At 55.9% G+C, this 26158-nt stretch overlaps 1 protein-coding gene across 1 annotated transcript; it reads left to right on the forward strand.

Annotated features, from left to right (window-relative positions):
• On the forward strand, positions 1-26158 carry LOC144497816 (tumor necrosis factor ligand superfamily member 15-like). Its single transcript, XM_078219253.1, has 4 exons — positions 1-84; positions 18172-18211; positions 21823-21906; positions 25740-26158. The coding sequence occupies exons 1-4, from the start codon at positions 1-3 to the stop codon at positions 26156-26158; spliced, it is 627 nt and encodes a 208-aa protein (XP_078075379.1).

Below are 26158 nucleotides of genomic sequence, written 5' to 3' on the forward strand. Positions count from 1 at the left end.
ATGTGCTATTCAGTGACAGTGACAGCTCTTCTGATCTGCTCCAACATTGCGCTGGCTTTATACGTCCAGAGGTTTGGACTTCAGGTAAGGAAATTATCTCAGAGTAATCTTGGCATGTTTCTGTTTTCGGGTAATATTTTAATATAGTCGTTAACCTTTCCTACACAGTGATTAGTACTGCAATTATACATTCCAGATTGAATAGATAGTATCTCGTCCCAGAATTAACACCAACTCTCTGACAGTGCGGCACTCCCTCAGTACTGACCCTCTGACAGTGCGGCACTCCCTCAGTACTGACCCTCTGACAGTGCGGCACTCCCTCAGTACTGACCCTCTGACAGTGCGGCACTCCCTCAGCACTGACCCTCTGACAGTGCGGCACTCCCTCAGTACTGACCGTCTGACAGTGCAGCACTCCCTCAGTACTAACCCTCTGACAGTGCGGCACTCCCTCAGTACTGACCCTCTGACAGTGCAGCACTCCCTCAGTACTGACCCTCTGACAGTGCAGCACTCCCTCAGCACTGACCCTCTGACAGTGCGGCACTCCCTCAGTACTGACCCTCTGACAGTGCGGCACTCCCTCAGTACTGACCCTCTGACAGTGCGGCACTCCCTCAGTACTGACCCTCTGACAGTGCAGCACTCCCTCAGTACTGACCCTCTGACAGTGCAGCACTCCCTCAGCACTGACCCCCTGACAGTGCGGCACTCCCTCAGTACTGACCCTCTGACAGTGCGGCACTCCCTCAGTACTGACCCTCTGACAGTGCGGCACTCCCTCAGTACTGACCCTCTGACAGTGCGGCACTCCCTCAGTATTGACCGTCTGACAGTGCAGCACTCCCTCAGCACTGACCCTCTGACAGTGCAGCACTCCCTCAGCACTGACCCTCTGACAGTGCGGCACTCCCTCAGTACTGACCCTCTGACAGTGCAGCACTCCCTCAGTACTGACCCTCTGACAGTGCAGCACTCCCTCAGTACTGACCCTCTGACAGTGCGGCGCTCCCTCACTACTGACCCTCTGACAGTGTGGCACTCCTTCAGTATTGACCCTCTGACAGTGCAGCACTCACTCAGTACTGACCCTCTGACAGTGCAGCACTCCCTCAGCACTGACCCTCTGACAGAGCGCCAGTCTCTCAGGACTGACTCTCTGACACTGCGGCACTCCCTCAGCACTGACCCTCTGACAGTGCAGCACTCCCTCAGCACTGACCCTCTGACAGAGCGCCAGTCCCTCAGGACTGACTCTCTGACACTGCGGCACTCCCTCAGCACTGACCCTCTGACAGTGCGGCACTCCCTCAGCACTGACCCTCTGACAGTGCGGCACGCCCACAGTACTGGCCCTCTGACAGTGCAGCACACCCTCAGTACTGACCCTCTGACAGTGCGGCACTCCCTCAGCACTGACCCTCTGACAGTGCGGCACTTCCTCAGTACTGACCCTCTGACAGTGTGGCACTCCCTCAGTACTGACTCTCTGACAGTGCGGCACTCCCTCAGTACTGACCCTCTGACAGTGCGGCACTCCCTCAGCACTGACCCTCTGACAGTGCGGCACTCCCTCAGTCCTGACCCTCTGACAATGCGGCACTCCCTCAGCACTGACCCTTTGACAGTGCGGCACTCTCTCAGTACTGACCCTCTGACAGTGCGACACTCCCTCAGTACTGACTCTCTGACACTGCGGCAGTCTCTCAGTACTGACACCCTAACAGTGCGTCACTCCCTCAGTACTGACCGTCCGACAGTGTGGCATTCCCTCAGTACTGACCCTCTGACAGTGCAGCACTCCCTCAGTACTGACACCCTGACAGTGCGTCACTCCCTCAGCACTGACCCTCTGACAGTGCGGCACTCCCTCAGCGCTGACCCTCCGACCGTGCGGGACTCCCTCAGTACTGACCCTCTGACAGTGCAGCACTCCCTCAGCACTGACCCTCTGACAGTGCGGCACTCCCTCAGTACTGACACTCTGACAGTGCGGCACTCCCTCAGTACTGACACTCTGACAGTGCGGCACTCCCTCAGCACTGACCCTCTGACAGTGCGGCACTCCCTCAGCACTGACCCTCTGACAGTGCGGCACGCCCACAGTACTGACCCTCTGACAGTGCAGCAGAACCTCACCACTGACCCTCTGACAGTGCGGCACTCCCTCAGCACTGACCCTCTGACAGTGCGGCACTTCCTCAGTACTGACCCTCTCACAGTGCGGCACTCCCTCAGTACCAACCTTCGGGCAGTGTTGCACTCCCTCAGTACTGACTCTCTGACAGTGCGGCACTCCCTCAGTACTGACCCTCTGACAGTGCGGCACTCCCTCAGCACTGACCCTCTGACAGTGCGGCACTCCCTCAGTCCTGACCCTCTGACAGTGCGGCACTCCCTCAGTACTGACCCTCTGACAGTGCGGCACTCCCTCAGTACCAACCTTCGGGCAGTGTTGCACTCCCTCAGCACTGACCCTCTGACAGTGCGGCACTCCCTCAGTCCTGACCCTCTGACAGTGCGGCACTCCCTCAGCACTGACCCTTTGACAGTGCGGCACTCTCTCAGTACTGACCCTCTGACAGTGCAGCACTCCCTCAGTACTGACACTCTGACAGTGCGGCACTCCCTCAGCACTGACCCTCTGACAGTGCGGCACTCCCTCAGCACTGACCCTCTGACAGTGCGGCACGCCCACAGCACTGACCCTCTGACAGTGCAGCACAACCTCAGTACTGACCCTCTGACAGTGCGGCACTCCCTCAGCACTGACCCTCTGACAGTGAGGCACTTCCTCAGTACTGACCCTCTCACAGTGCGGCACTCCCTCAGTAACAACCTTCGGGCAGTGTGGCACTCCCTCAGTACTGACTCTCTGACAGTGCGGCACTCCCTCAGTACTGACCCTCTGACAGTGCGGCACTCCCTCAGCACTGACCCTCTGACAGTGCGGCACTCCCTCAGTCCTGACCCTCTGACAATGCGGCACTCCCTCAGCACTGACCCTTTGACAGTGCGGCACTCTCTCAGTACTGACCCTCTGACAGTGCGACACTCCCTCAGTACTGACTCTCTGACACTGCGGCAGTCTCTCAGTACTGACACCCTAACAGTGCGTCACTCCCTCAGTACTGACCGTCCGACAGTGTGGCATTCCCTCAGTACTGACCCTCTGACAGTGCAGCACTCCCTCAGTACTGACACCCTGACAGTGCGTCACTCCCTCAGCACTGACCCTCTGACAGTGCGGCACTCCCTCAGCGCTGACCCTCCGACCGTGCGGGACTCCCTCAGTACTGACCCTCTGACAGTGCAGCACTCCCTCAGCACTGACCCTCTGACAGTGCGGCACTCCCTCAGTACTGACACTCTGACAGTGCGGCACTCCCTCAGTACTGACACTCTGACAGTGCGGCACTCCCTCAGCACTGACCCTCTGACAGTGCGGCACTCCCTCAGCACTGACCCTCTGACAGTGCGGCACGCCCACAGTACTGACCCTCTGACAGTGCAGCAGAACCTCAGCACTGACCCTCTGACAGTGCGGCACTCCCTCAGCACTGACCCTCTGACAGTGCGGCACTTCCTCAGTACTGACCCTCTCACAGTGCGGCACTCCCTCAGTACCAACCTTCGGGCAGTGTTGCACTCCCTCAGTACTGACTCTCTGACAGTGCGGCACTCCCTCAGTACTGACCCTCTGACAGTGCGGCACTCCCTCAGCACTGACCCTCTGACAGTGCGGCACTCCCTCAGTCCTGACCCTCTGACAGTGCGGCACTCCCTCAGTACTGACCCTCTGACAGTGCGGCACTCCCTCAGTACCAACCTTCGGGCAGTGTTGCACTCCCTCAGCACTGACCCTCTGACAGTGCGGCACTCCCTCAGTCCTGACCCTCTGACAGTGCGGCACTCCCTCAGCACTGACCCTTTGACAGTGCGGCACTCTCTCAGTACTGACCCTCTGACAGTGCAGCACTCCCTCAGTACTGACACTCTGACAGTGCGGCACTCCCTCAGCACTGACCCTCTGACAGTGCGGCACTCCCTCAGCACTGACCCTCTGACAGTGCGGCACGCCCACAGCACTGACCCTCTGACAGTGCAGCACAACCTCAGTACTGACCCTCTGACAGTGCGGCACTCCCTCAGCACTGACCCTCTGACAGTGAGGCACTTCCTCAGTACTGACCCTCTCACAGTGCGGCACTCCCTCAGTAACAACCTTCGGGCAGTGTGGCACTCCCTCAGTACTGACTCTCTGACAGTGCGGCACTCCCTCAGTACTGACCCTCTGACAGTGCGGCACTCCCTCAGCACTGACCCTCTGACAGTGCGGCACTCCCTCAGTCCTGACCCTCTGACAATGCGGCACTCCCTCAGCACTGACCCTTTGACAGTGCGGCACTCTCTCAGTACTGACCCTCTGACAGTGCAGCACTCCCTCAGTACTGACCCTCTGACAGTGCGACACTCCCTCAGTACTGACTCTCTGACACTGCGGCAGTCCCTCAGTACTGACACCCTAACAGTGCGTCACTCCCTCAGGACTGACCGTCCGACAATGTGGCATTCCCTCAGTACTGACCCTCTGACAGTGCAGCACTCCCTCAGTACGGACACCCTGACAGTGCGTCACTCCCTCAGCACTGACCCTCTGACAGTGCGGCACTTCCTCAGCACTGACCCTCCGACCGTGCGGCACTCCCTCAGCACTGACCCTCTGACAGTGCGGCACTCCCTCAGTACTGACACTCTGACAGTGCGGCACTCCCTCAGTACTGACACTCTGACAGTGCGGCACTCCCTCAGTACTGACCCTCTGACAGTGCAGCACTCCCTCAGTACTGACCCTCTGACAGTGCGGCACTCCCTCAGCACTGACCCTCTGACAGTGCAGCACTCCCTCAGTACTGACCCTCTGACAGTGCGGCACTCCCTCAGTACTGACCCTCTGACAGTGCAGCACTCCCTCAGTACTGACCCTCCGACAGTGCGGCACTCCCTCAGCACTGACCCTCTGACAGTGCGGCACTCCCTCAGCACTGACCCTCTGACAGAGCGGCACTCCCTCAGCACTGACCGTCTGACAGTGCGGCACTCCCTCAGTACTGACTCTCTGACAGTGCGGCACTCCCTCAGTACTGACTCTCTGACAGTGCAGCACTCCCTCAGTACTGACCCTCCGACAGTGCAGCACTCCCTCAGTACTGACTCTCTGACAGTGCAGCACTCCCTCAGCACTGACCCTCTGACAGTGCAGCACTCCCTCAGTACTGACCCTCTGACAGTGCAGCACTCCCTCAGTACTGACCCTCTGACAGTGCGGCACTCCCTCAGTACTGACCCTCTGACAGTGCGGCACTCCCTCAGCACTGACCCTCTGACAGTGCGGCACTCCCTCAGCACTGACCCTCTGACAATGCCGCACTCCCTCAGCACTGACCCTCTGACAGTGCGGCACTCCCTCAGCACTGACCCTCTGACAGTGCAGCACTCCCTCAGCACTGACCCTCTGACAGTGCGGCACTCCCTCAGCACTGACCCTCTGACAGTCCGGCACTCCCTCAGCACTGACCCTCTGACAGTGCAGCACTCCCTCAGCACTGACCCTCTGACAGTGCGGCACTCCCTCAGCACTGACCCTCTGACAGTCCGGCACTCCCTCAGCACTGACCCTCTGACAGTGCGGCACTCCCTCAGCACTGACCCTCTGACAGTGCGGCACTCCCTCAGCACAGACCCTCTGACAGTGCGGCACTCCCTCAGTACTGACCCTCTGACAGTGCAGCACTCCCTCAGCACTGACCCTCTGACAGTGCGGCACTTCCTCAGCACTGACCCTCTGACAGTGCGGCACTCCCTCAGTACTGACCCTCTGACAGTGCAGCTCTCCCTCAGCACTGACCCTCTGACACTGCGGCACTCTCTCAGTACTGACCCTCTGACAGTGCGACACTCCCTCAGTACTGACCCTCTGAGAGTGCAGCACTCCCTCAGTACTGACCCTCTGACAATGCGGCACTCCCTCAGTCCTGACCCTTTGACAGTGCGGCACTCCCTCAGCACTGACCCTCTGACAGTGCGGCACTCCCTCAGTACTGACCCTCTGACAGTGCGGCACTCCCTCAGTACTGACCCTCTGACAGTGCGGCACTCCCTCAGCACTGACCCTCTGACAGTGCGGCACTCCCTCAGCACTGACCCTCTGACAGTGCGGCACTCCCTCAGTACTATCCTCTGACAGTGCGGCACTCTCTCAGTACTGACGCTCTGACAGTGCAGCACTCCCTCAGCACTGACCCTCTGACAGTGCGTCACTCCCTCAGTACTGACCCCCTGGCAGTGCGACACTCCCTCAGTGCTGACCCTCTAACTGCGTGTCACTCCCTCAGTACTGACCCTCTGACAGTGCGGCACTCCCTCAGTACTGACCCTCTGACAGTGCGGCACTCCCTCAGTACTGACCCTCTGACAGTGCGGCACTCCCTCAGTACTGACCCTCTGGCTGTTCGGCACTCCCTCAGTACTGACCCTCTAACTGCGTGTCACTCCCTCAGTACTGACCCTCTGACAGTGCGGCACTCCCTCAGCACTGACCCTCTGACAGTGCGGCACTCCCTCAGCACTGACCCTCTGACAGTGCGGCACTCTCTCAGTACTGACCCTCTGACAGTGCAGCACTCCCTCAGTACTGACACTCTGACAGTGCGGCACTCCCTCAGCACTGACCCTCTGACAGTGCGGCACTCCCTCAGCACTGACCCTCTGACAGTGCGGCACGCCCACAGCACTGACCCTCTGACAGTGCAGCACAACCTCAGTACTGACCCTCTGACAGTGCGGCACTCCCTCAGCACTGACCCTCTGACAGTGAGGCACTTCCTCAGTACTGACCCTCTCACAGTGCGGCACTCCCTCAGTAACAACCTTCGGGCAGTGTGGCACTCCCTCAGTACTGACTCTCTGACAGTGCGGCACTCCCTCAGTACTGACCCTCTGACAGTGCGGCACTCCCTCAGCACTGACCCTCTGACAGTGCGGCACTCCCTCAGTCCTGACCCTCTGACAATGCGGCACTCCCTCAGCACTGACCCTTTGACAGTGCGGCACTCTCTCAGTACTGACCCTCTGACAGTGCAGCACTCCCTCAGTACTGACCCTCTGACAGTGCGACACTCCCTCAGTACTGACTCTCTGACACTGCGGCAGTCCCTCAGTACTGACACCCTAACAGTGCGTCACTCCCTCAGGACTGACCGTCCGACAATGTGGCATTCCCTCAGTACTGACCCTCTGACAGTGCAGCACTCCCTCAGTACGGACACCCTGACAGTGCGTCACTCCCTCAGCACTGACCCTCTGACAGTGCGGCACTTCCTCAGCACTGACCCTCCGACCGTGCGGCACTCCCTCAGCACTGACCCTCTGACAGTGCGGCACTCCCTCAGTACTGACACTCTGACAGTGCGGCACTCCCTCAGTACTGACACTCTGACAGTGCGGCACTCCCTCAGTACTGACCCTCTGACAGTGCAGCACTCCCTCAGTACTGACCCTCTGACAGTGCGGCACTCCCTCAGCACTGACCCTCTGACAGTGCAGCACTCCCTCAGTACTGACCCTCTGACAGTGCGGCACTCCCTCAGTACTGACCCTCTGACAGTGCAGCACTCCCTCAGTACTGACCCTCCGACAGTGCGGCACTCCCTCAGCACTGACCCTCTGACAGTGCGGCACTCCCTCAGCACTGACCCTCTGACAGAGCGGCACTCCCTCAGCACTGACCGTCTGACAGTGCGGCACTCCCTCAGTACTGACTCTCTGACAGTGCGGCACTCCCTCAGTACTGACTCTCTGACAGTGCAGCACTCCCTCAGTACTGACCCTCCGACAGTGCAGCACTCCCTCAGTACTGACTCTCTGACAGTGCAGCACTCCCTCAGCACTGACCCTCTGACAGTGCAGCACTCCCTCAGTACTGACCCTCTGACAGTGCGGCACTCCCTCAGCACTGACCCTCTGACAGTCCGGCACTCCCTCAGCACTGACCCTCTGACAGTGCAGCACTCCCTCAGCACTGACCCTCTGACAGTGCGGCACTCCCTCAGCACTGACCCTCTGACAGTCCGGCACTCCCTCAGCACTGACCCTCTGACAGTGCGGCACTCCCTCAGCACTGACCCTCTGACAGTGCGGCACTCCCTCAGCACTGACCCTCTGACAGTGCGGCACTCCCTCAGTACTGACCCTCTGACAGTGCAGCACTCCCTCAGCACTGACCCTCTGACAGTGCGGCACTTCCTCAGCACTGACCCTCTGACAGTGCGGCACTCCCTCAGTACTGACCCTCTGACAGTGCAGCTCTCCCTCAGCACTGACCCTCTGACACTGCGGCACTCTCTCAGTACTGACCCTCTGACAGTGCGACACTCCCTCAGTACTGACCCTCTGAGAGTGCAGCACTCCCTCAGTACTGACCCTCTGACAATGCGGCACTCCCTCAGTCCTGACCCTTTGACAGTGCGGCACTCCCTCAGCACTGACCCTCTGACAGTGCGGCACTCCCTCAGTACTGACCCTCTGACAGTGCGGCACTCCCTCAGTACTGACCCTCTGACAGTGCGGCACTCCCTCAGCACTGACCCTCTGACAGTGCGGCACTCCCTCAGCACTGACCCTCTGACAGTGCGGCACTCCCTCAGTACTATCCTCTGACAGTGCGGCACTCTCTCAGTACTGACGCTCTGACAGTGCAGCACTCCCTCAGTACTACCCTCTGACAGTGCGGCACTCCCTCAGCACTGACCCTCTGACAGTGCGTCACTCCCTCAGTACTGACCCCCTGGCAGTGCGACACTCCCTCAGTGCTGACCCTCTAACTGCGTGTCACTCCCTCAGTACTGACCCTCTGACAGTGCGGCACTCCCTCAGTACTGACCCTCTGACAGTGCGGCACTCCCTCAGTACTGACCCTCTGACAGTGCGGCACTCCCTCAGTACTGACCCTCTGGCAGTTCGGCACTCCCTCAGTACTGACCCTCTAACTGCGTGTCACTCCCTCAGTACTGACCCTCTGACAGTGCGGCACTCCCTCAGCACTGACCCTCTGACAGTGCGGCACTCCCTCAGCACTGACCCTCTGACAGTGCGGCACTCCCTCAGTACTGACCCTCTGACAGTGCGGCACTCCCTCAGTACTGACCCTCTGACAGTGCGGCACTCCCTCAGTACTGACCCTCTGACAGTGCGGCACTCCCTCAGTACTGACCCCCTGGCAGTGCGACACTCCCTCAGTACTGACCCTCTGACAGTGCGGCACTCCCTCAGTACGGACCCTCTGACAGTGCGGCACTCCCTCAGTACTGACCCTCTGACAGTGCGGCACTCCCTCAGTAGTGACCCTCTGACAGTGCAGCACTCCCTCAGCACTGACCCTCTGACAGTGCGGCACTCCCTCAGCACTGACCCTCTGACAGTGCGGCACTTCCTCAGCACTGACCCTCTGACAGTGCAGCACTCCCTCAGCACTGACCCTCTGACACTGCGGCACTCTCTCAGTACTGACCCTCTGACAGTGCGACACTCCCTCAGTACTGACCCTCTGAGAGTGCAGCACTCCCTCAGTACTGACCCTCTGACAATGCGGCACTCCCTCAGTACTGACCCTTTGACAGTGCGGCACTCCCTCAGCACTGACCCTCTGACAGTGCGGCACTCCCTCAGTACTGACCCTCTGACAGTGCGGCACTCCCTCAGTACTGACCCTCTGACAGTGCGGCACTCCCTCAGCACTGACCCTCTGACAGTGCGGCACTCCCTCAGCACTGACCCTCTGACAGTGCGGCACTCCCTCAGTACTACCCTCTGACAGTGCGGCACTCTCTCAGTACTGACGCTCTGACAGTGCAGCACTCCCTCAGCACTGACCCTCTGACAGTGCGGCACTCCCTCAGTACTACCTTCTGACAGTGCGGCACTCTCTCAGTACTGACGCTCTGACAGTGCAGCACTCCCTCAGCACTGACCCTCTGACAGTGCGTCACTCCCTCAGTACTGACCCCCTGGCAGTGCGACACTCCCTCAGTGCTGACCCTCTAACTGCGTGTCACTCCCTCAGTACTGACCCTCTGACAGTGCGGCACTCCCTCAGTACTGACCCTCTGACAGTGCGGCACTCCCTCAGTACTGACCCTCTGACAGTGCGGCACTCCCTCAGTACTGACCCTCTGGCAGTTCGGCACTCCCTCAGTACTGACCCTCTAACTGCGTGTCACTCCCTCAGTACTGACCCTCTGACAGTGCGGCACTCCCTCAGCACTGACCCTCTGACAGTGCGGCACTCCCTCAGCACTGACCCCCTGGCAGTGCGACACTCCCTCAGTACTGACCTTCTGACAGTGCGGCACTCCCTCAGTACTGACCCTCTGACAGTGCGGCACTCCCTCAGTACTGACCCTCTGACAGTGCGGCACTCCCTCAGTACTGACCCTCTGACAGTGCAGCACTCCCTCAGCGCTGACCCTCTGGCAGTGCGGCACTCCCTCAGTACTGACCCTCTGACAGTGCGGCACTCCCTCAGCACTGACCCTCTGACAGTGCGGCACTCCCTCAGTACTGACCCTCTGACAGTGCGGCACTCCCTCAGTACTGACCCTCTGACAGTGCGGCGCTCCCTCAGTACTGACCCTCTGACAGTGCGGCACTCCCTCAGTACTGACCTTCTGACAGTGCGGCACTCCCTCAGCACTGACCCTCTGACAGTGCGGCACTCCGTCAGTACTGACCCTCTGACAGTGCGGCACTCCCTCAGTACTGACCCTCTGACAGTGCGGCACTCCGTCAGTACTGACCCTCTGACAGTGCGGCACTCCCTCAGTACTGACCCTCTGACAGTGCGGCGCTCCCTCAGTACTGACCCTCTGACAGTGCGGCACTCCGTCAGTACTGACCCTCTGACAGTGCGGCACTCCGTCAGTACTGACCCTCTGACAGTGCGGCACTCCCTCAGTACTGACCCTCTGACAGTGCGGCACTCCCTCAGTACTGACCCTCTGACAGTTCCGCCCTCCCTCAGTACTGACCCTCTGACAGTGCAGCACTCCCTCAGTACTGACCCTCTGACAGTGCGGCACTCCCTCAGTACTGACCCCCTGGCAGTGCGACACTCCCTCAGTACTGACCTTCTGACAGTGCAGCACTCCCTCAGTAGTGACCCTCTGACAGTGCGGCACTCCCTCAGTACTGACCCTCTGACAGTGCGGCACTCCCTCAGTACTGACCCTCTGACAGTGCAGCACTCCCTCAGTACTGACCCTGTGACAGTTCCGCCCTCCCTCAGTACTGACCCTCTGACAGTGCGGCACTCCCTCAGTACTGACCCTCTGACAGTGCGGCACTCCCTCAGTACTGACCCTCTGACAGTGCGGCGCTCCCTCAGTACTGACCCTCTGACAGTGCGGCACTCCGTCAGTACTGACCCTCTGACAGTGCGGCACTCCGTCAGTACTGACCCTATGACACTGCGGCACTCCCTCAGTACTGACCCTCTGACAGTTCCGCCCTCCCTCAGTACTGACCCTCTGACAGTGCAGCACTCCCTCAGTACTGACCCTCTGACAGTGCGGCACTCCCTCAGTACTGACCCCCTGGCAGTGCGACACTCCCTCAGTACTGACCTTCTGACAGTGCAGCACTCCCTCAGTACTGACCCTCTGACAGTGCGGCACTCCCTCAGTACTGACCCTCTGACAGTGCGGCACTCCCTCAGTACTGACCCTCTGACAGTGCAGCACTCCCTCAGTACTGACCCTGTGACAGTTCCGCCCTCCCTCAGTACTGACCCTCTGACAGTGCGGCACTCCCTCAGTACTGACCCTCTGACAGTGCGGCACTCCCTCAGTACTGACCCTCTGACAGTGCGGCACTCCCTCAGTACTGACCCTCTGACAGTGCGGCACTCCCTCAGTACTGACCCTGTGACAGTGCAGCACTCCCTCAGTACTGACTCTCTGACAGTGCAGCACTCCCTCAGTACTGACCCTCTGACAGTGCGGCACTCCCTCAGTACTGACCCTCTGACAGTGCAGCACTCCCTCAGTACTGACCCTCTGACAGTGCGGCACTCCCTCAGTACTGACCCTGTGACAGTTCCGCCCTCCCTCAGTACTGACCCTCTGACAGTGCGGCACTCCCTCAGTACTGACCCTCTGACAGTGCGGCGCTCCCTCAGTACTGACCCTCTGACAGTGCCGCACTCCCTCAGTACTGACCATCTGGCAGTGCGACACTCCCTCAGTACTGACCCTCTGACAGTGCAGCACTCCCTCAGTACTGACCCTCTGACAGTTCTGCCCTCCCTCAGTACTGACCCTCTGACAGTGCGGCGCTCCCTCAGTACTGACCCTCTGACAGTGCAGCACTCCCTCAGTACTGACCCTCTGACAGTGCGGCGCTCCCTCAGTACTGACCCTCTGACAGTGCGGCACTCCCTCAGTACTGACCCTCTGACAGTGCGGCACTCCCTCAGTACTGACCCTCTGACAGTGCAGCACTCCCTCAGTACTGACCCTCTGACAGTGCGGCGCTCCCTCAGTACTGACCCTCTGACAGTGCCGCACTCCCTCAGTCCTGACCATCTGGCAGTGTGGTACTATTTCAATACTGACCCTCTGACGGTGAGGCTCTCACCCAGTTGTTCAGAGTGATACACTTCAGCTCTCGGCCCACAAGCAGTGCTGGATAGACAACCAATCTCAGCTCCCATCAACCCTGCTGGTTCCCAGAATATCCGGCGTACTATCTTCATATCCGGCAGCTGAATGACAGGAATAATGTCTTATTGAACAAGTCCATTCACAAACTGCCTGTTGGGAGTTACGTACTCAAACCCCTACCCCCCCAGAACCCCTAATGCCCCCAGTGTTTCCATGGTTAACCTCAATGTCTCTGTTATGGCTGCCAGCATTGGTCCAACCCTTTTGCCCCTTGGTGGGATGTGGGTGTCGCTGGCTAGGCCAGCATTTATTACCCATCCCTAATTGCCCCTTGAGAAGGTGGTGGTGAGCTGTCTTCTTGAACCCGCTGCAGTCCCTGAGGTTATGGTACACCCACAGTGCTGATAGGGAGGGAGCTCCAGGAGTTTGACCCCAGCGACAGTGAACGAATGGCCGATATATTTCCAAGTCGGGATGGTGAGTGACTTGGAGGGGAACCTCCAGGTGGTGGTGTTCCCAGGAATCTGCTGCCCTTGTCCTTCTGGATGGAAGCGGTCGTGGGTTTGGAAGGTGTTGCCTCAGCGACTTGGTGAGTTGCTGCAGTGCCTGTTGTAGACGGTACATACGGCTGGCACTGTGGTGGAGGAATTGGATGTTTAAGGTATTGGGTGGGGTGTCGGTCGAGTGGGGCTGCTTTTCCATGAACCCTGTGTGTTTTTCTCCGTTACGTTGTGTGTTTTCTTAACAATTGTGTGAAAAGGTGAACTCGGGAAGTGTCTCATGGTTTATAGAATCGTTCAGGCTTGAAGGGCTGAATGGCCCATCCTGCCTCTAGTTTCAATGAATGTACTTCAAGATATCTGGTAAACTGTGGGACTTCTATCGTTAGAACCATCGAAAAGCACAGGAGGAGGCCAGTCTGAGGACACCCAGGTGCCCTTTCTACTCCCACCTTCCTGCCCCCGGCCCACAGCCCACTCGCTTCCAGCCCATTAAGGTGCAGATCCAGGTTCCTTTTCACACAGTTTAGGGTCTCTGCTTCCACCACTAACTTGGGCAGTGAATTCAGACACACACCCGTCTACTGACACTTCTCTTGAATCTATGTCCCCTGGTTCGAGAATTCTCCACCAAGGTGAACAATTTTATCCTGTCCACTCTATCTCTTCCCCTGATAATTTTGTTCACCTCAATCAAGACACCCCTCAGCCTTCTCTGTTCCAATGAAAATAACCCCAACCTATCCAACCTCCCCTCATCGCGACACTTTTCCAGCCCTGGCAACCTTCCTGCTCTCTGAACAGAGCAATTACATCCTTAAATCTCTCCAATCGTTTGCCCGAGGAGCTTCCTTCCTGCTGGTCTTAACCGCAGCAGTAAAGTGGCCCCCTGGCCTGAGGGAGAGGGACGAAGGGGTGGGGAGAGGGGGTGGGGAGAGTGGGAGGGGAGAGAGGGGGGGAGAGGGGGAGGGGGTGCGTAGAGGGTGTGGGGAGAGGGGCGAGGGGGTGGGGAGAGGGGGTGGGGATAGGGGGTGGTGAGAGGGGGTGGGGAGAGGGGGTGGGATGAGGGGGTGGGGAGAGGGGGTGGGGAGAGGGGGTGGTGTGAGGGGTGGGGAGAGGAGGTGGGGAGAGTGGGAGGGGGTGGGGGAGGGTGTGGGGAGAGGGTGTGGGAAGAGGGAGAGGGGCGAGGGGGTTGGGAGAGGGTGGGGGAGGGTGTGGGGAGAGGGTGTGGGAAGAGGGAGAGGGGCGAGGGGGTTGGGAGAGGGGGTAGGGCAAGGGGGTGGGGGGAGGGGGAGGGTAGAGGGGATGGGTAGAGGGGGTAGAGAGGGTGGGGAGAGGGGGTGGGGAGAGGGAGAGGGGTGAGGGGGTGGGGTGAGGGGGAGGGAAGAGGGGGAGGGGAGAGGGAGTGGGTGGAGAGGGAGAGGGGTGAGGGGGTGGGTGAGGGGGCGGGGCGAGGGGGTGGGGAGAGGGGGTGGGGAGAGGGGGTAGGGAGAGGGAGAGGGTTGAGGGGGTGGGGGGAGGGGGTGGGGACTGTAAGTGGGGAGAGGGGGTGGGGAGAGGGGGTGGGGAGAGTAGGTGGGGAGAGGGGGAGGGGCGAGGGGGTGGGCCGAGGGGTTGGGGAGAGGGGGTGGGGAGAGGGAGAGGGTTGAGGGGGTGGGGAGAGGGGGTGGGGAGAGGGGGAGGGGCGAGAGAACAAGAACAAAGAACAAAGAACAATACAGCACAGGAACAGGCCCTTTGGCCCTCCAAGCCCGCGCCGCTCCCCGGTCCAAACTAGACCATTCTTTTGTATCCCTCCATTCCCACTCCGTTCATATAGCTGTCTAGATAAGTCTTAAACGTTCCCAGTGTGTCCGCCTCCACCACCTTGCCCGGCAACACATTCCAGGCCCCCACGACCCTCTGAGTAAAATATGTCCGTCTGATATCCGTGTTAAACCTCCCCCCCTTCACCTTGAACCTATGACCCCTCGTGAACGTCACCACCGACCCGGGGAAAAGCTTCCCACCGTTCACCCTATCTATGCCTTTCATAATTTTATACACCTCTATTAAGTCTCCCCTCATCCTCCGTCTTTCCAGGGAGAACAACCCCAGTTTACCCAATCTCTCCTCATAACGAAGCCCCTCCATACCAGGTAACATCCTGGTAAACCTTCTCTGCACTCTCTCCAAAGCCTCCACGTCCTTCTGGTAGTGCGGCGACCAGAACTGGATGCAGTATTCCAAATGCGGCCGAACCAACGTTCTATACATCTGCAACATCAGACCCCAACTTTTATACTCTATGCCCGTCCTATAAAGGCAAGCATGCCATATGCCTTATTCACTACCTTCTCCACCTGTGACGTCACCTTCAAGGATCTGTGGACTTGCACACCCAGGTCCCTCTGTGTATCTACACCCTTTATGGTTCTGCCATTTATCGTATAGCTCCCCCTTACGTTAGTTCTACCAAAATGCATCACTTCGCATTTATCTGGATTGAACTCTATCTGCCATTTCTTTGCCCAAATTTCCAGCCTATCTAAATCCTTCTGTAGCCTCTGACAATGTTCCTCACTATCTGCAAGTCCAGCCATTTTCGTGTTGTCTGCAAACTTACTGATCACCCCAGTTACACCTTCTTCCAGATCGTTTATATAAATCACAAACAGCAGAGGTCCCAATACAGAGCCCTGCGGAACACCACTAGTCACAGGCCTCCAGCTGGAAAAAGACCCTTCCACTACCACCCTCTGTCTTCTGTGACCAAGCCAGTTCTCCACCCATCTAGCCACCTCCCCCTTTATCCCATGAGATCCAACCTTTTGCACCAACCTACCATGAGGGACTTTGTCAAACGCTTTACTAAAGTCCATATAGACAACATCCACGGCCCTTCCCTCGTCAACCATTCTAGTCACTTCTTCAAAAAACTCCACCAGGTTAGTGAGGCATGACCTCCCTCTCACAAAACCATGCTGACTATCGTTAATGGGTTTATTCATTTCTAAATGCGCATACATTCTATCTCTAAGAATCCTCTCCAACAACTTCCCTACCACGGATGTCAAGCTCACCGGCCTATAATTACCCGGGTTATTCTTCCTACCCTTCTTAAATAACGGGGCCACATTGGCTATCCTCCAATCCTCTGGGACCTCACCTGTGTCCAGTGACGAGACAAAGATTTGCGTCAGAGGCCCAGCGATTTCATCTCTCGTCTCCCTGAGCAGCCTTGGATAGATTCCATCAGGCCCCGGGTATTTGTCAGCCTTTATATTCCCTAAAAAACCTAACACTTCCTCCCTTGTAATGGAGATTTTCTCTAACGGGTCAACACTCCCCTCCGAGACACTCCCAGTCAACACATCCCCCTCCTTTGTGAATACCGACGCAAAGTATTCATTTAGGATCTCCCCTATTCTTTGGGCTCCAAGCATAATTCCCCACTTTTGTCCCTGAGAGGTCCGATTTTTTCCCTGACAACCCTTTTGTTCCTAACATATGAATGAAAAGCCTTGGGATTCTCCTTAATCCTGTCTGCCAAGGACATTTTGTGACCCCTTTTTGCCCTTCTAATTCCTCGTTTGAGTTCTTTCCTACTTTCTTTGTACTCCTCCAGAGCTCCCTCCGTTTTTAGCTGCCTCGACCTAACATACGCCTCTCTTTTCTTTTTGACAAAGAACAAAGAAGAACAAAGAACAATACAGCACAGGAACAGGCCCTTCGGCCCTCCAAGCCCGCGCCGCTCCCTGGTCCAAACTAGACCATTCTTTTGTATCCCTCCATTCCCACTCCGTTCATATGGCTGTCTAGATAAGTCTTAAATGTTCCCAGTGACCAAGGGGGAGGGGCGGGGGGGAAGGGCGAGGGGGTGGGGAGAAGGAGTGGGGAGAAGGGGTGGGGTGAGGGGGTGGGAGATGGGGCGAGGGGTGGGGTGAGGGGGAGGGGCGAGGGGGAGGGACGAGGGGGAGGGGGTGGGAGATGGGGCGAGGGGGTGGGACGAGGGGGTGGGAGATGGGGCGTGGGGGTGGGGTGAGGGGTGGGGAAAGGGGGGTTTAAACACTGGCCGTTCGCCGTGGGCTGATTGAAGGAACAGAAATTCCTGTGCGCTCCCGGGACAATTTTCAAGCTGAGGCCCCTTCCCGCTGGGCGGTAAAGCCCGGAGAAGTCGGCTCACCGGATGGACAGCCTCAGTTCCACCGCACCCCTCGCTACCCCCGGGACGTCCCGTCGCACTCTCCCACCCCTCACACCTTCTGAAGTGTGGTCCCCATCAGCTGGCCTGATGCCGCATTCTTGTTTCGTGGGATCTTGCTGTGCACAAAATGGCCACCGCTCTTCCTGCCGGGACTGAGTGTCAATCGACCTCGTCAAATTAAATTCTCATGTGATGGCGCATGACCTCTGCTGGGAGGTGGGGCGGGGTGCGGGGGAGGGGGGGGGGCGGGGGGTGGTGGTGCGGAGGGGGGGAAGGGAGGGGGGTGGGTGAGGGGTGGGAGGGTGGAGCGGAGGCTGGAACTGGGAGGTAAGCAGAGTGGAAGGGTGGGTAGAAGAGGGAGTGTGACCTTTAAACATGGCACCCTGACCTTTGAACCCGGTAACGGCAGGGAGCGTGACCTCCTGCCCACCCCTGCACCCCCCCCCCCCCCCCCCACTGGAAGATTCATCGTTCTCCACAGGGGCACATAATCAACATCACATGTTTCCCGAGCCGCCCCCCCCCCACCCCACATCCCAGTGGGAATCAGTCCCCGTGACGATCCCTGGATTTAACCAGCGGAGTGGAAACCTCGCTGGGTTCCCAGTGTTTCCACCGCCGACTCTCTCCGGAGATTCTTCTCCTTTTCTGTTTTCCGGATATCCACCACCCATCATGCTTTGCTTCTGTGTCAAGTGGGAAGGAAAAAGATTGCATTCTGATCTTAGCTGAGCGCTCGCTAACTCCAGTTTCCCTTTACTTACAGTGCGTCAACTCCCAGACAAGGAACACAAACTGCAGTCATGGTAGGGGAACCGTTGCCAAAAGATATCTTTTCTCTCTCTCTCTCTTTCTCTCACACACACCGGTTCATTCACCACTCAATAATATAAATGTCTTCAAACACGGCAGCTTAGAGATCTTTCAGCAACACATCTGTCACCCAGAGAGATAAGCGAGAGCTCAGAGCAATAGGAACCGTCGTCAATGGTAACAAGGTGATAACCAGAAGCTTTCAATTCTCCCCACCTCCATAATGGACCAACAAACAAACCAATAAAACACAACCCCTTGTGGATCATTTTCATCGCTCCAATTTCACACAAACCTACTTTTAGCAGCAGGCGGTAAAGAAGGTAAATGGGATGTTGGCCTTCATTGCGAGAGGTTTCGAGTCCAGGAGCAGGGATGTGTTGCTGCAATTATACAGGGCCTTGGTGAGGCCACACCCAGAGTATTGTGTGCAGTTTTGGTCTCCTTTTCTGAGGAGGGATGTTCTTGCTCTCGAGGGAGTGCAGTGAAGGTTTACCAGGCTGATTCCGGGGATGGCGAGACTGATGTATGAGGAGAGATTGATTAGGTTAGGATTGTTTTCACTGGAGTTCAGACAAATGTGAGGTAATGCATTTTGGATACAGATAGGAAATATACAGTAAATGGCAGAACCCTTAAGAGTATTGATAGACAGAGGGATCTGGGTGTACAGGTACACAGGTCACTGAAAGTGGCAATGCAGGTGGAGAAGGTAGTCAAGGCATACGGCATCCTTGTCTTCATTGGCCGGGGCATTGAGTTTAAAAATTGGCAAGTCATGTTGCAGCTTTATAGAACTTTAGTTAGGCCGCACTTGGAATATAGTGTTCAATTGTGGTCGCCACACTACCAGAAGGATGTGGAGCTTTGGAGAGGGTACAGAAAAGACTTACCAGGATGTTGCCTGGTCTGGAGGGCATTAGCTACGAGGAGAGGTCGGAGAAACTTGGTTTGTTCTCACTGGAACGATGGAGGTTGAGGGGAGACCTGATAGAAGTCTACAAGATTATGAGAGGCATGGACAGAGTGGATAGTCAGACGCTTTTTCCCAGGGTGGAAGAGTTAATTACTAGGGGGCACAGGTTTAAGGTGCGAGGGGCAAGGTTTAAAGGAGATGTACGAGACAGATTTTTTAAACAGAGCATAGTGGGTGCCTGGAACTCGTTGCCGGGGGAGGTGGTGGAAGCAGATACATTCGTGACTTTTAAGGGGCGTCTTGACAAGTACATTTACAAGAGATTTACAAGGATGTTTCCTGGATTGAGTGGCATGCCTTATGAGGACAGGCTGAGGGAGCTCAGTCTTTTCTCCTTGGAGAGACGTAGGATGAGAGGAGACCTAATAGAGGTATATAAGATGTTGAGAGGCATAGATCGGGTGGACTCTCAGAGGCTTTTTCCCAGGGTGGAAATGTCTGCTATGAGAGGACACAGTTTTAAGGTGCTGGGGGGTAGGTACAGGGGAAATGTTAGGGGTAAGTTTTTCACACAGAGGGTGGTGGGTGAGTGGAATCGGCTGCCGTCAGTGGTGGTGGAGGCGAACTCAATAGGGTCTTTTAAGAGACTCCTGGATGAGTACATGGAGCTTAATAGGATGGAGGGTTATAGGTAGGTCTCGAAGGTAGGGATGTGTTCGGCACAACTTGTGGGCCAAAGGGCCTGTTTGTGCTGTAGTTTTTCTATGTTTCTACATGAATAGGATGGGAATAGAGGGATATGGTCCCCGGAAGGGTAGGGGGTTTTAGTTCAGTGGGGCAGCATGGTCGGTGCAGGTTTGGAGGGCCGAAGGGCCTGTTTCTGTGCTGTAATTTTCTTTGTTCTTTGAATGAGGGGGGGATCTCACAGAGACTTATAAATTCTAACAGGACTAGACAGGGTAGATACAGGGAGGATGTTCCCGATGGTGGGGGTGTCCAGAACCAGGGTCACAGTCTGAGGATTCGGGGTAGACCATTTAGGACGGAGATGGGGAGACATTTCTTCACCCAGAGAGTGGTGAGCCTGTGGAATTCATTACCACAGGAAGTAGTTGATGCCAAAACATTGAATGTATTCAAGAAGTGACTGGATATAACACTTGGGGCGAATGGGATCAAAGGTTATGGGGAGAAAGCAGGATTAGGCTATTGAGTTGGACGATCAGCCATGATGGTGATGAATGGCGGAGCAGACTCGAAGGGCCGAATGGCCTCCTCCTGCTCCTATCTTCTATGTTTCTATGTTTCCATGTATCAAATCATATTCAGATATTTAAAAAGCACCTTGTATTAAATATAACATCTTGAAAAGACACTTCACATTAGCATCATGCAAACTGTGTTAACTATTGTTAATGTCACTCATGTTAGTGGGTGGACCTACACCTCAGAGTCTGCAGCGGGTTCAAGAAGGCAGCTCATCACCAGCTTCTCAAGGGGCAATTAGACATGGGCAATAAACACTGGCCGAGCCAGAGACACCCACACCCTTTGAGTTCATAAAATTTGATTTGATTTGATTTATTATTGTCACATGTATTAACATACAGTGAAAAGTATTGTTTCTTGCGCACTATACAGACAAAGCATACCGTTCATTGAGTCCATAGGGGAGAAGGAGAGGAGATAGTGCAGAATGTAGTGTTACAGTCATAGCTCGGGTGTAGAGAAAGATCAGCTTAATACGAGGTAGGTCCATTCAAAAGTCTGACAGCAGCAGGCAAGAAGCTGTTCTTGAGTCGATCGGTACGTGACCTCAGACTTTTGTATCTTTTTCCTGAAGGAAGAAGGTGGAAGAGAGAATGTCCAGGGTGCGTGGGGTCCTTAATTCTGCTGGCTGCTTTGCCGAGGCAGCGGGAAGTGTAGACAGAGTCAATGGATGGGAGGCTGGTTTGCGTGATGGATTGGGCTACATTCACAACCCTTTGTAGTTTCTTGTGGTCTTGGACAGATCAGGAGCCCAGACCAAGCTGTGATACAACCAGAAAGAATGCTTTCAATGGTGCACCTGTAAAACTCGGTGAGAGTTGTAGAGGGCATTCATTTGAGGGGCTTTTAGATACGGCAGCACTGTGGCACAGTGGTTAGCACTGCTACCTCACAGCATCAGGGACCCAGGTTCAATTCCCACCTCGGGTCACTGTCTGTGTGGAGTCTGCACGTTCTCCCTGTGTCTGCGTGGGTTTCCTCCGGGTGCTCCGGTTTCCTCCCACACTCCAAAGATGTGCGGGTAGGTTGATTGGCCGTGCTAAATTGCCCCTTAGTGTCAGGGGGATTAGCAGGGTAAATATGTGGGGTTGTGGGGATAGTGCCTGGGTGGGATTGTGGTCGGTGCAGACTCGATGGGCCGAATGGCCTCCTTCTGCACTGTAGGGATTCAATGATTCTGAGCAGATGAGTGTGTGAGGGATATGGACCAGGGACAGGGAGAAGGGGTTAGTATAACTTGTCGTCATGTTCGGCACAGTATTGTGGGCTGAAGGGCCTGTTTCGGCGCTGTACTGTGTTGTATTGACCCAAAGAGGAGACTGTTACTCACTGAGTCTGGGTGGATGTGCTGTCCCAGGACAGCCGCGTTCCCGTGCGTCACTGAGATTGGCTAACTGCACATTTGTACATCTGTTTCAGAGTTGCAGCTGGGTAGAGAATCGGTACAGCTGGCGTATGCCGAGAGCCCGCCAGATCGGGAGAAACCAGTGGCTCACCTCACAGGTTTGTGGGTCCCCTCTTCACATCCCCTCAGTCCAGTCACACATCCTGTCATCATTGCTGTTCTCACCCCCCCTCCGATTATTTATCAGTGTCACAAGTTGGCTTACATTAACACCACAATGAAGTTACTGTGAGAATCCCCTAGTCGCCACACTCCAGCGCCTGTCCGGGTACACTGAGGGAGAATTTAGCACGGCCAATGCACCCTAACCAGCACGTCTTTCAGACTGTGGGAGGAAACTGGAGCCCCCCCGCAGGAAACCCACGCAGACACGGGGAGAACGTGCAAACTCCGCACAGACAGTGACCCAAGCCGGGAATCGAACCCGGGTCCCTGGCGCTGTGAGGCAGCAGTGCCAATCACTGTGTCACCGTGCCACCCCCCCCAATGATCAACACACATTCAGTATGACCATGGCCGATCCTCTATCTCAACCTGTGCTCTCCCCTTGACCCCTGGAGGGTTCAGGGGAGAAGGGGGGGGGGATATCGGACATGGTGGCGTGCGGGGGAAGATTAGGGTCCCCGGGGCTGGTTTGAATGGAGGGAGCGTCCAGACATTGCCATCTCGCTGACAAAGCAGCCGGCGGGTTTGCTCGATGGAGATCTTCCACCATCTGGTGGTGCCCACAGCTTACTGCAAGACAACGGTGCCAGGAATCTGAGCCCATGATACAGGAATAGCTGATCTTTATCTCCCCTAACCACACGGCAAAGCAGATGGAGCGTTGGTTCAGGAATGTCAATAATGGCTAATTTAATCTCTCGCGGGCCAGAGCGCTTTACAAAAAAACCACACTCTGAAAATACTTTAAAGAATATTCTGGACTGCGATCAGCCAGGTCTCCACAGACAGACACATTTGACCAGGCCGGGGGGAGGGGGGAGGGAGTCGGGGGTCAAAGCAGATTCCTCAGAATTGGCAGAATTCCAGCGGGAAATCTCCCGAGAGTGGGAGCTCCGGATTTTTACAGCTCCATCTGCACGCAGGAGCTTGATTTAAGTTTAAAGTTAAGTTTTAAACTTTATTTATTAGTCACAAATGGGCTTACATTGACACTGCAATGAAGTTACTGTGAAAATCCCCTAGTCGCCACACTCCAGCTGCTACCTCACTGAACCCCTACACTGTGGAAGGAGGCCGTTCGGCCCACTGCACTGACAACAATCCCACCCAGGTCCCATCCCAGTCACCCCACACATTTACCCAGTAATCCCCCTGACACTAAGGGGCAATTTAGCATGGCCAATCCACCTAACCTGCACATCTTTGGACTGTGGGAGGAAACGGGAGCACCCGGAAGAAACCCACGCAGACACGGGGAGAACGTGCAAACTCTACACAGACAGTGTCCAAGCCGGGAATTGAACCCAGGTCCCTGGCGCTGTGAGGCAGCTGTGCTAACCACTGTGCCACTGTGCCTGTTGGGTATTATGCTTGAGGAAGCGTGCATGTTGCTGTCCCCAGCACTCTCCCCGGTGTCTTTGTGTGATCACAGGAACACCGGCAGCTCCAGTCGTAGGGTGGCAAGTCCAGGGTGTTTCTCTGCTTTCTCCCTTTGCCACAGTCCACACTGCGTTTCCATCCAGTAACTCATGGCAGCACGGTGGCACAGTGGTTAGCACTGCTGCCTCACAGCGCCAGGGACCTGGGTTCGATTCCCGGCTTGGGTCACTGTCTGTGTGGAGTTTGCACGTTCTCCCCGTGTCTGCGTGGGTTTCCTCCGGGTGCTCCACTTTCCTCCCGCAGTCCAAAAGACGTCCTGGTTCGGTGGATTGGCTGTGCTAAATACTCCCTCAGTGTACCTGAACAGGCGCCGGAGTGTGGCGACTAGGGGATTTTCACAGTAACTTTGTTGAATTGTTAATGTAAGCCTACTTGTGACACTAATAAATAAACTTTAACCTATAAGATGCACTGCAATATCTCACCAAAGTTCCTTCGGAAACACCTTCCAAACCCACAGTCACTTCCATCTAGAAGGACAAGGGTAGCAGATTCCTGGGAAACACCCCCACCTGGAGGTTCCCCTCCGAGTCACTCACCATCCTGACTTGCAAATATATCGGCCGTTCCTTCACTGTCGCTGGGGTCAAAATCCTGGAGCTCCCTCCCTAACAGCACTGTGGGTGTACCTACACCTCAGGGACTGCAGCGGGTTCGAGAAGGCGTGATGGTGAGTGGCTTGGAGGGGAACCTCCAGGTGGGGGTGTTCCCAGGAATCTGCTGCCATTGTCCTTCCAGGTGGAAGTGGTCGTGTGTTTGGAAGGGGCTGCCTGAGGAGCCTTGGTGAGTTGCTGCAGTGCATCTTGTCGATGGTACACACGGCTGTCACTGTTCATCATTGGTGGATGAGAAACTGGAAGAGACTTGGAGATCTCAATGAACAAAGAAACAAAGAGCAGTACAGCACAGGAATAGGCCCTTCGGCCCTCCAAGCCTGTGCTGATCACGTTCTCCTATCTAGACCAATCACTTATATTCCTCTATACCTCGCCTGTTCATGTGTCTATCCAGATAAGCCTTAAATGTCGCTCACGTGTCTGCCTCATCCCCCTCACTTGGCAGTGCATTCCAGGCCCCCACCACCCTCTGTGTAAGAAACTTCCCCCGCACATCTCCACTGAACCTTGAACTTGTTCCCCCATGTAATTGTCATTTCTGCCCTGGGAAAAAGCTTCCAATTGTTCACCTTATCTATGCCTCTCATAATTTTATAAACTTCTATCAGGTCGTCCCCCATCCTCTGTCTTTCCAGGGAGAACATCCCCAGTTTACCCAATCTCTCCTCATAGCTAAGACCCTCCATATCAGACAACATCCTGGTAAACCTTCTCTGCACTCTCTCCAAAGCCTCCACGTCCTTCTGGTAGTGCGGTGACCGGAATTGGACGCAGTATTCCAAATGTGGCCTCACCAATATTTTATACAACTGTAACATAATTTGCCAACTTTTATATCCAATGCCCCCGCCAAAATAAGGCAAGCATGCCATCTGCTTCCTTCACCACCTCTTCCACCTGTGCTGCCACTTTTAAGGATTTGTGGACCTGAACTCCCAGATCTCTCTGTGTGTCTACGCTCCTGATGGTTCTGCCATTTTATAACTCCCACCTGAATTGGATCTACCAAAATGCATCACCTCGCACTTATCCGGATTAAATTCCACCTGCCATCTCTCCGCCCAATGTTCCAGTCTATCAATATCCTGCTGTATTCTCTGACAATCTTCATCACTATCCGCAACTCCAGCAATCTTCGTGTCATCCGCAAATGAATCAGACCAGCTACATTTTCTTCCAAGTCATTTATATATATTACAAACAGCAGATGTCCCAGCACTGATCCCTGCGGAACACCACTAGTTACAGACCTCCATTCAGAAAAACATCCTTCCACCGCTACCCTCTGTCTACTATGGCCAAGTTCTGAGTCCATCTAGTTAGTTCCCAGTTTCTCCAACCTCTCCTCATAGCTAATACCCTCTATACCAGGCAACATCCTGGTCAATCTTTTCTGTACTCTCTCCAAAACCTCCACGTCCTTCTGATAGTGTTGCGACCAAAATTGGACACAGTATTCCAAATGTGGCCGAACCAACGTTTTCTATTACTGTAACATAATTTGCCAACTTCTATACTTGATGCCCCGTCTGATGAAGGCAAGCATGCCATCTGCTTCCTTCGCCACCTTTTCCACCTGTGCTGCCACTGTGTGTTGAGGGTGGAGGAGAGACCGGGAGGGAGTGGGAAATCTCGGAGTGTTTTGGGGATCCGGGAAGCACGGCATGTGGGTTGAGGTGACCGAATCCGATTCTGCTTTTCCTTTGCAGGGCTGAAGGTTGGGAATCTGAGCCAGGAAGTGAATCTGCAGCCTCTGGAGTGGGATTTCCAAACCGGGATGGCGTATTCCAACATGGGATATGAGGGCGGGCACCTCTGGATCCCGCGCAGTGGTCTGTACTATGTGTACTCACAGGTGGCCTTCTACCTCCCGTCGTGCGGAGAGGTGAATGCGGGCATCCTGACCCACAACGTCTACAAGTGGACGGACTCCTACCCTGAGGCCATCCCGCTGCTGGCTGCCACCAAGTCGGTGTGCGAGGGTGGCAAGGGGGACTGGCACGTCACCATCAGCCAGGGCGCCCTCTTCCCCCTGCTGGAGCGGGACCGAATCTTTGTCACCGTCAACAGAGCGGCCATGGTGGAGCATATGGAGCAGAAGACCTTCTTTGGGGCCTTCATGTTATGA

This window comes from Mustelus asterias, chromosome 8 (assembly GCF_964213995.1).
Source record: "Mustelus asterias chromosome 8, sMusAst1.hap1.1, whole genome shotgun sequence".
NCBI classification, from domain to species: Eukaryota; Metazoa; Chordata; class Chondrichthyes; order Carcharhiniformes; family Triakidae; genus Mustelus; species Mustelus asterias.

Bases quoted from the DNA above. Each gene is read 5' to 3' on its own strand.
- LOC144497816 (XM_078219253.1), top strand. From the start codon at position 1: ATGTGCTATTCAGTGACAGTGACAGCTCTTCTGATCTGCTCCAACATT. The intron at 18,212-21,822 runs GTAGGGGAACCG...CATCTGTTTCAG, and splicing joins GAACACAAACTGCAGTCATG to AGTTGCAGCTGGGTAGAGAA. The intron at 21,907-25,739 runs GTTTGTGGGTCC...TTTCCTTTGCAG, and splicing joins ACCAGTGGCTCACCTCACAG to GGCTGAAGGTTGGGAATCTG.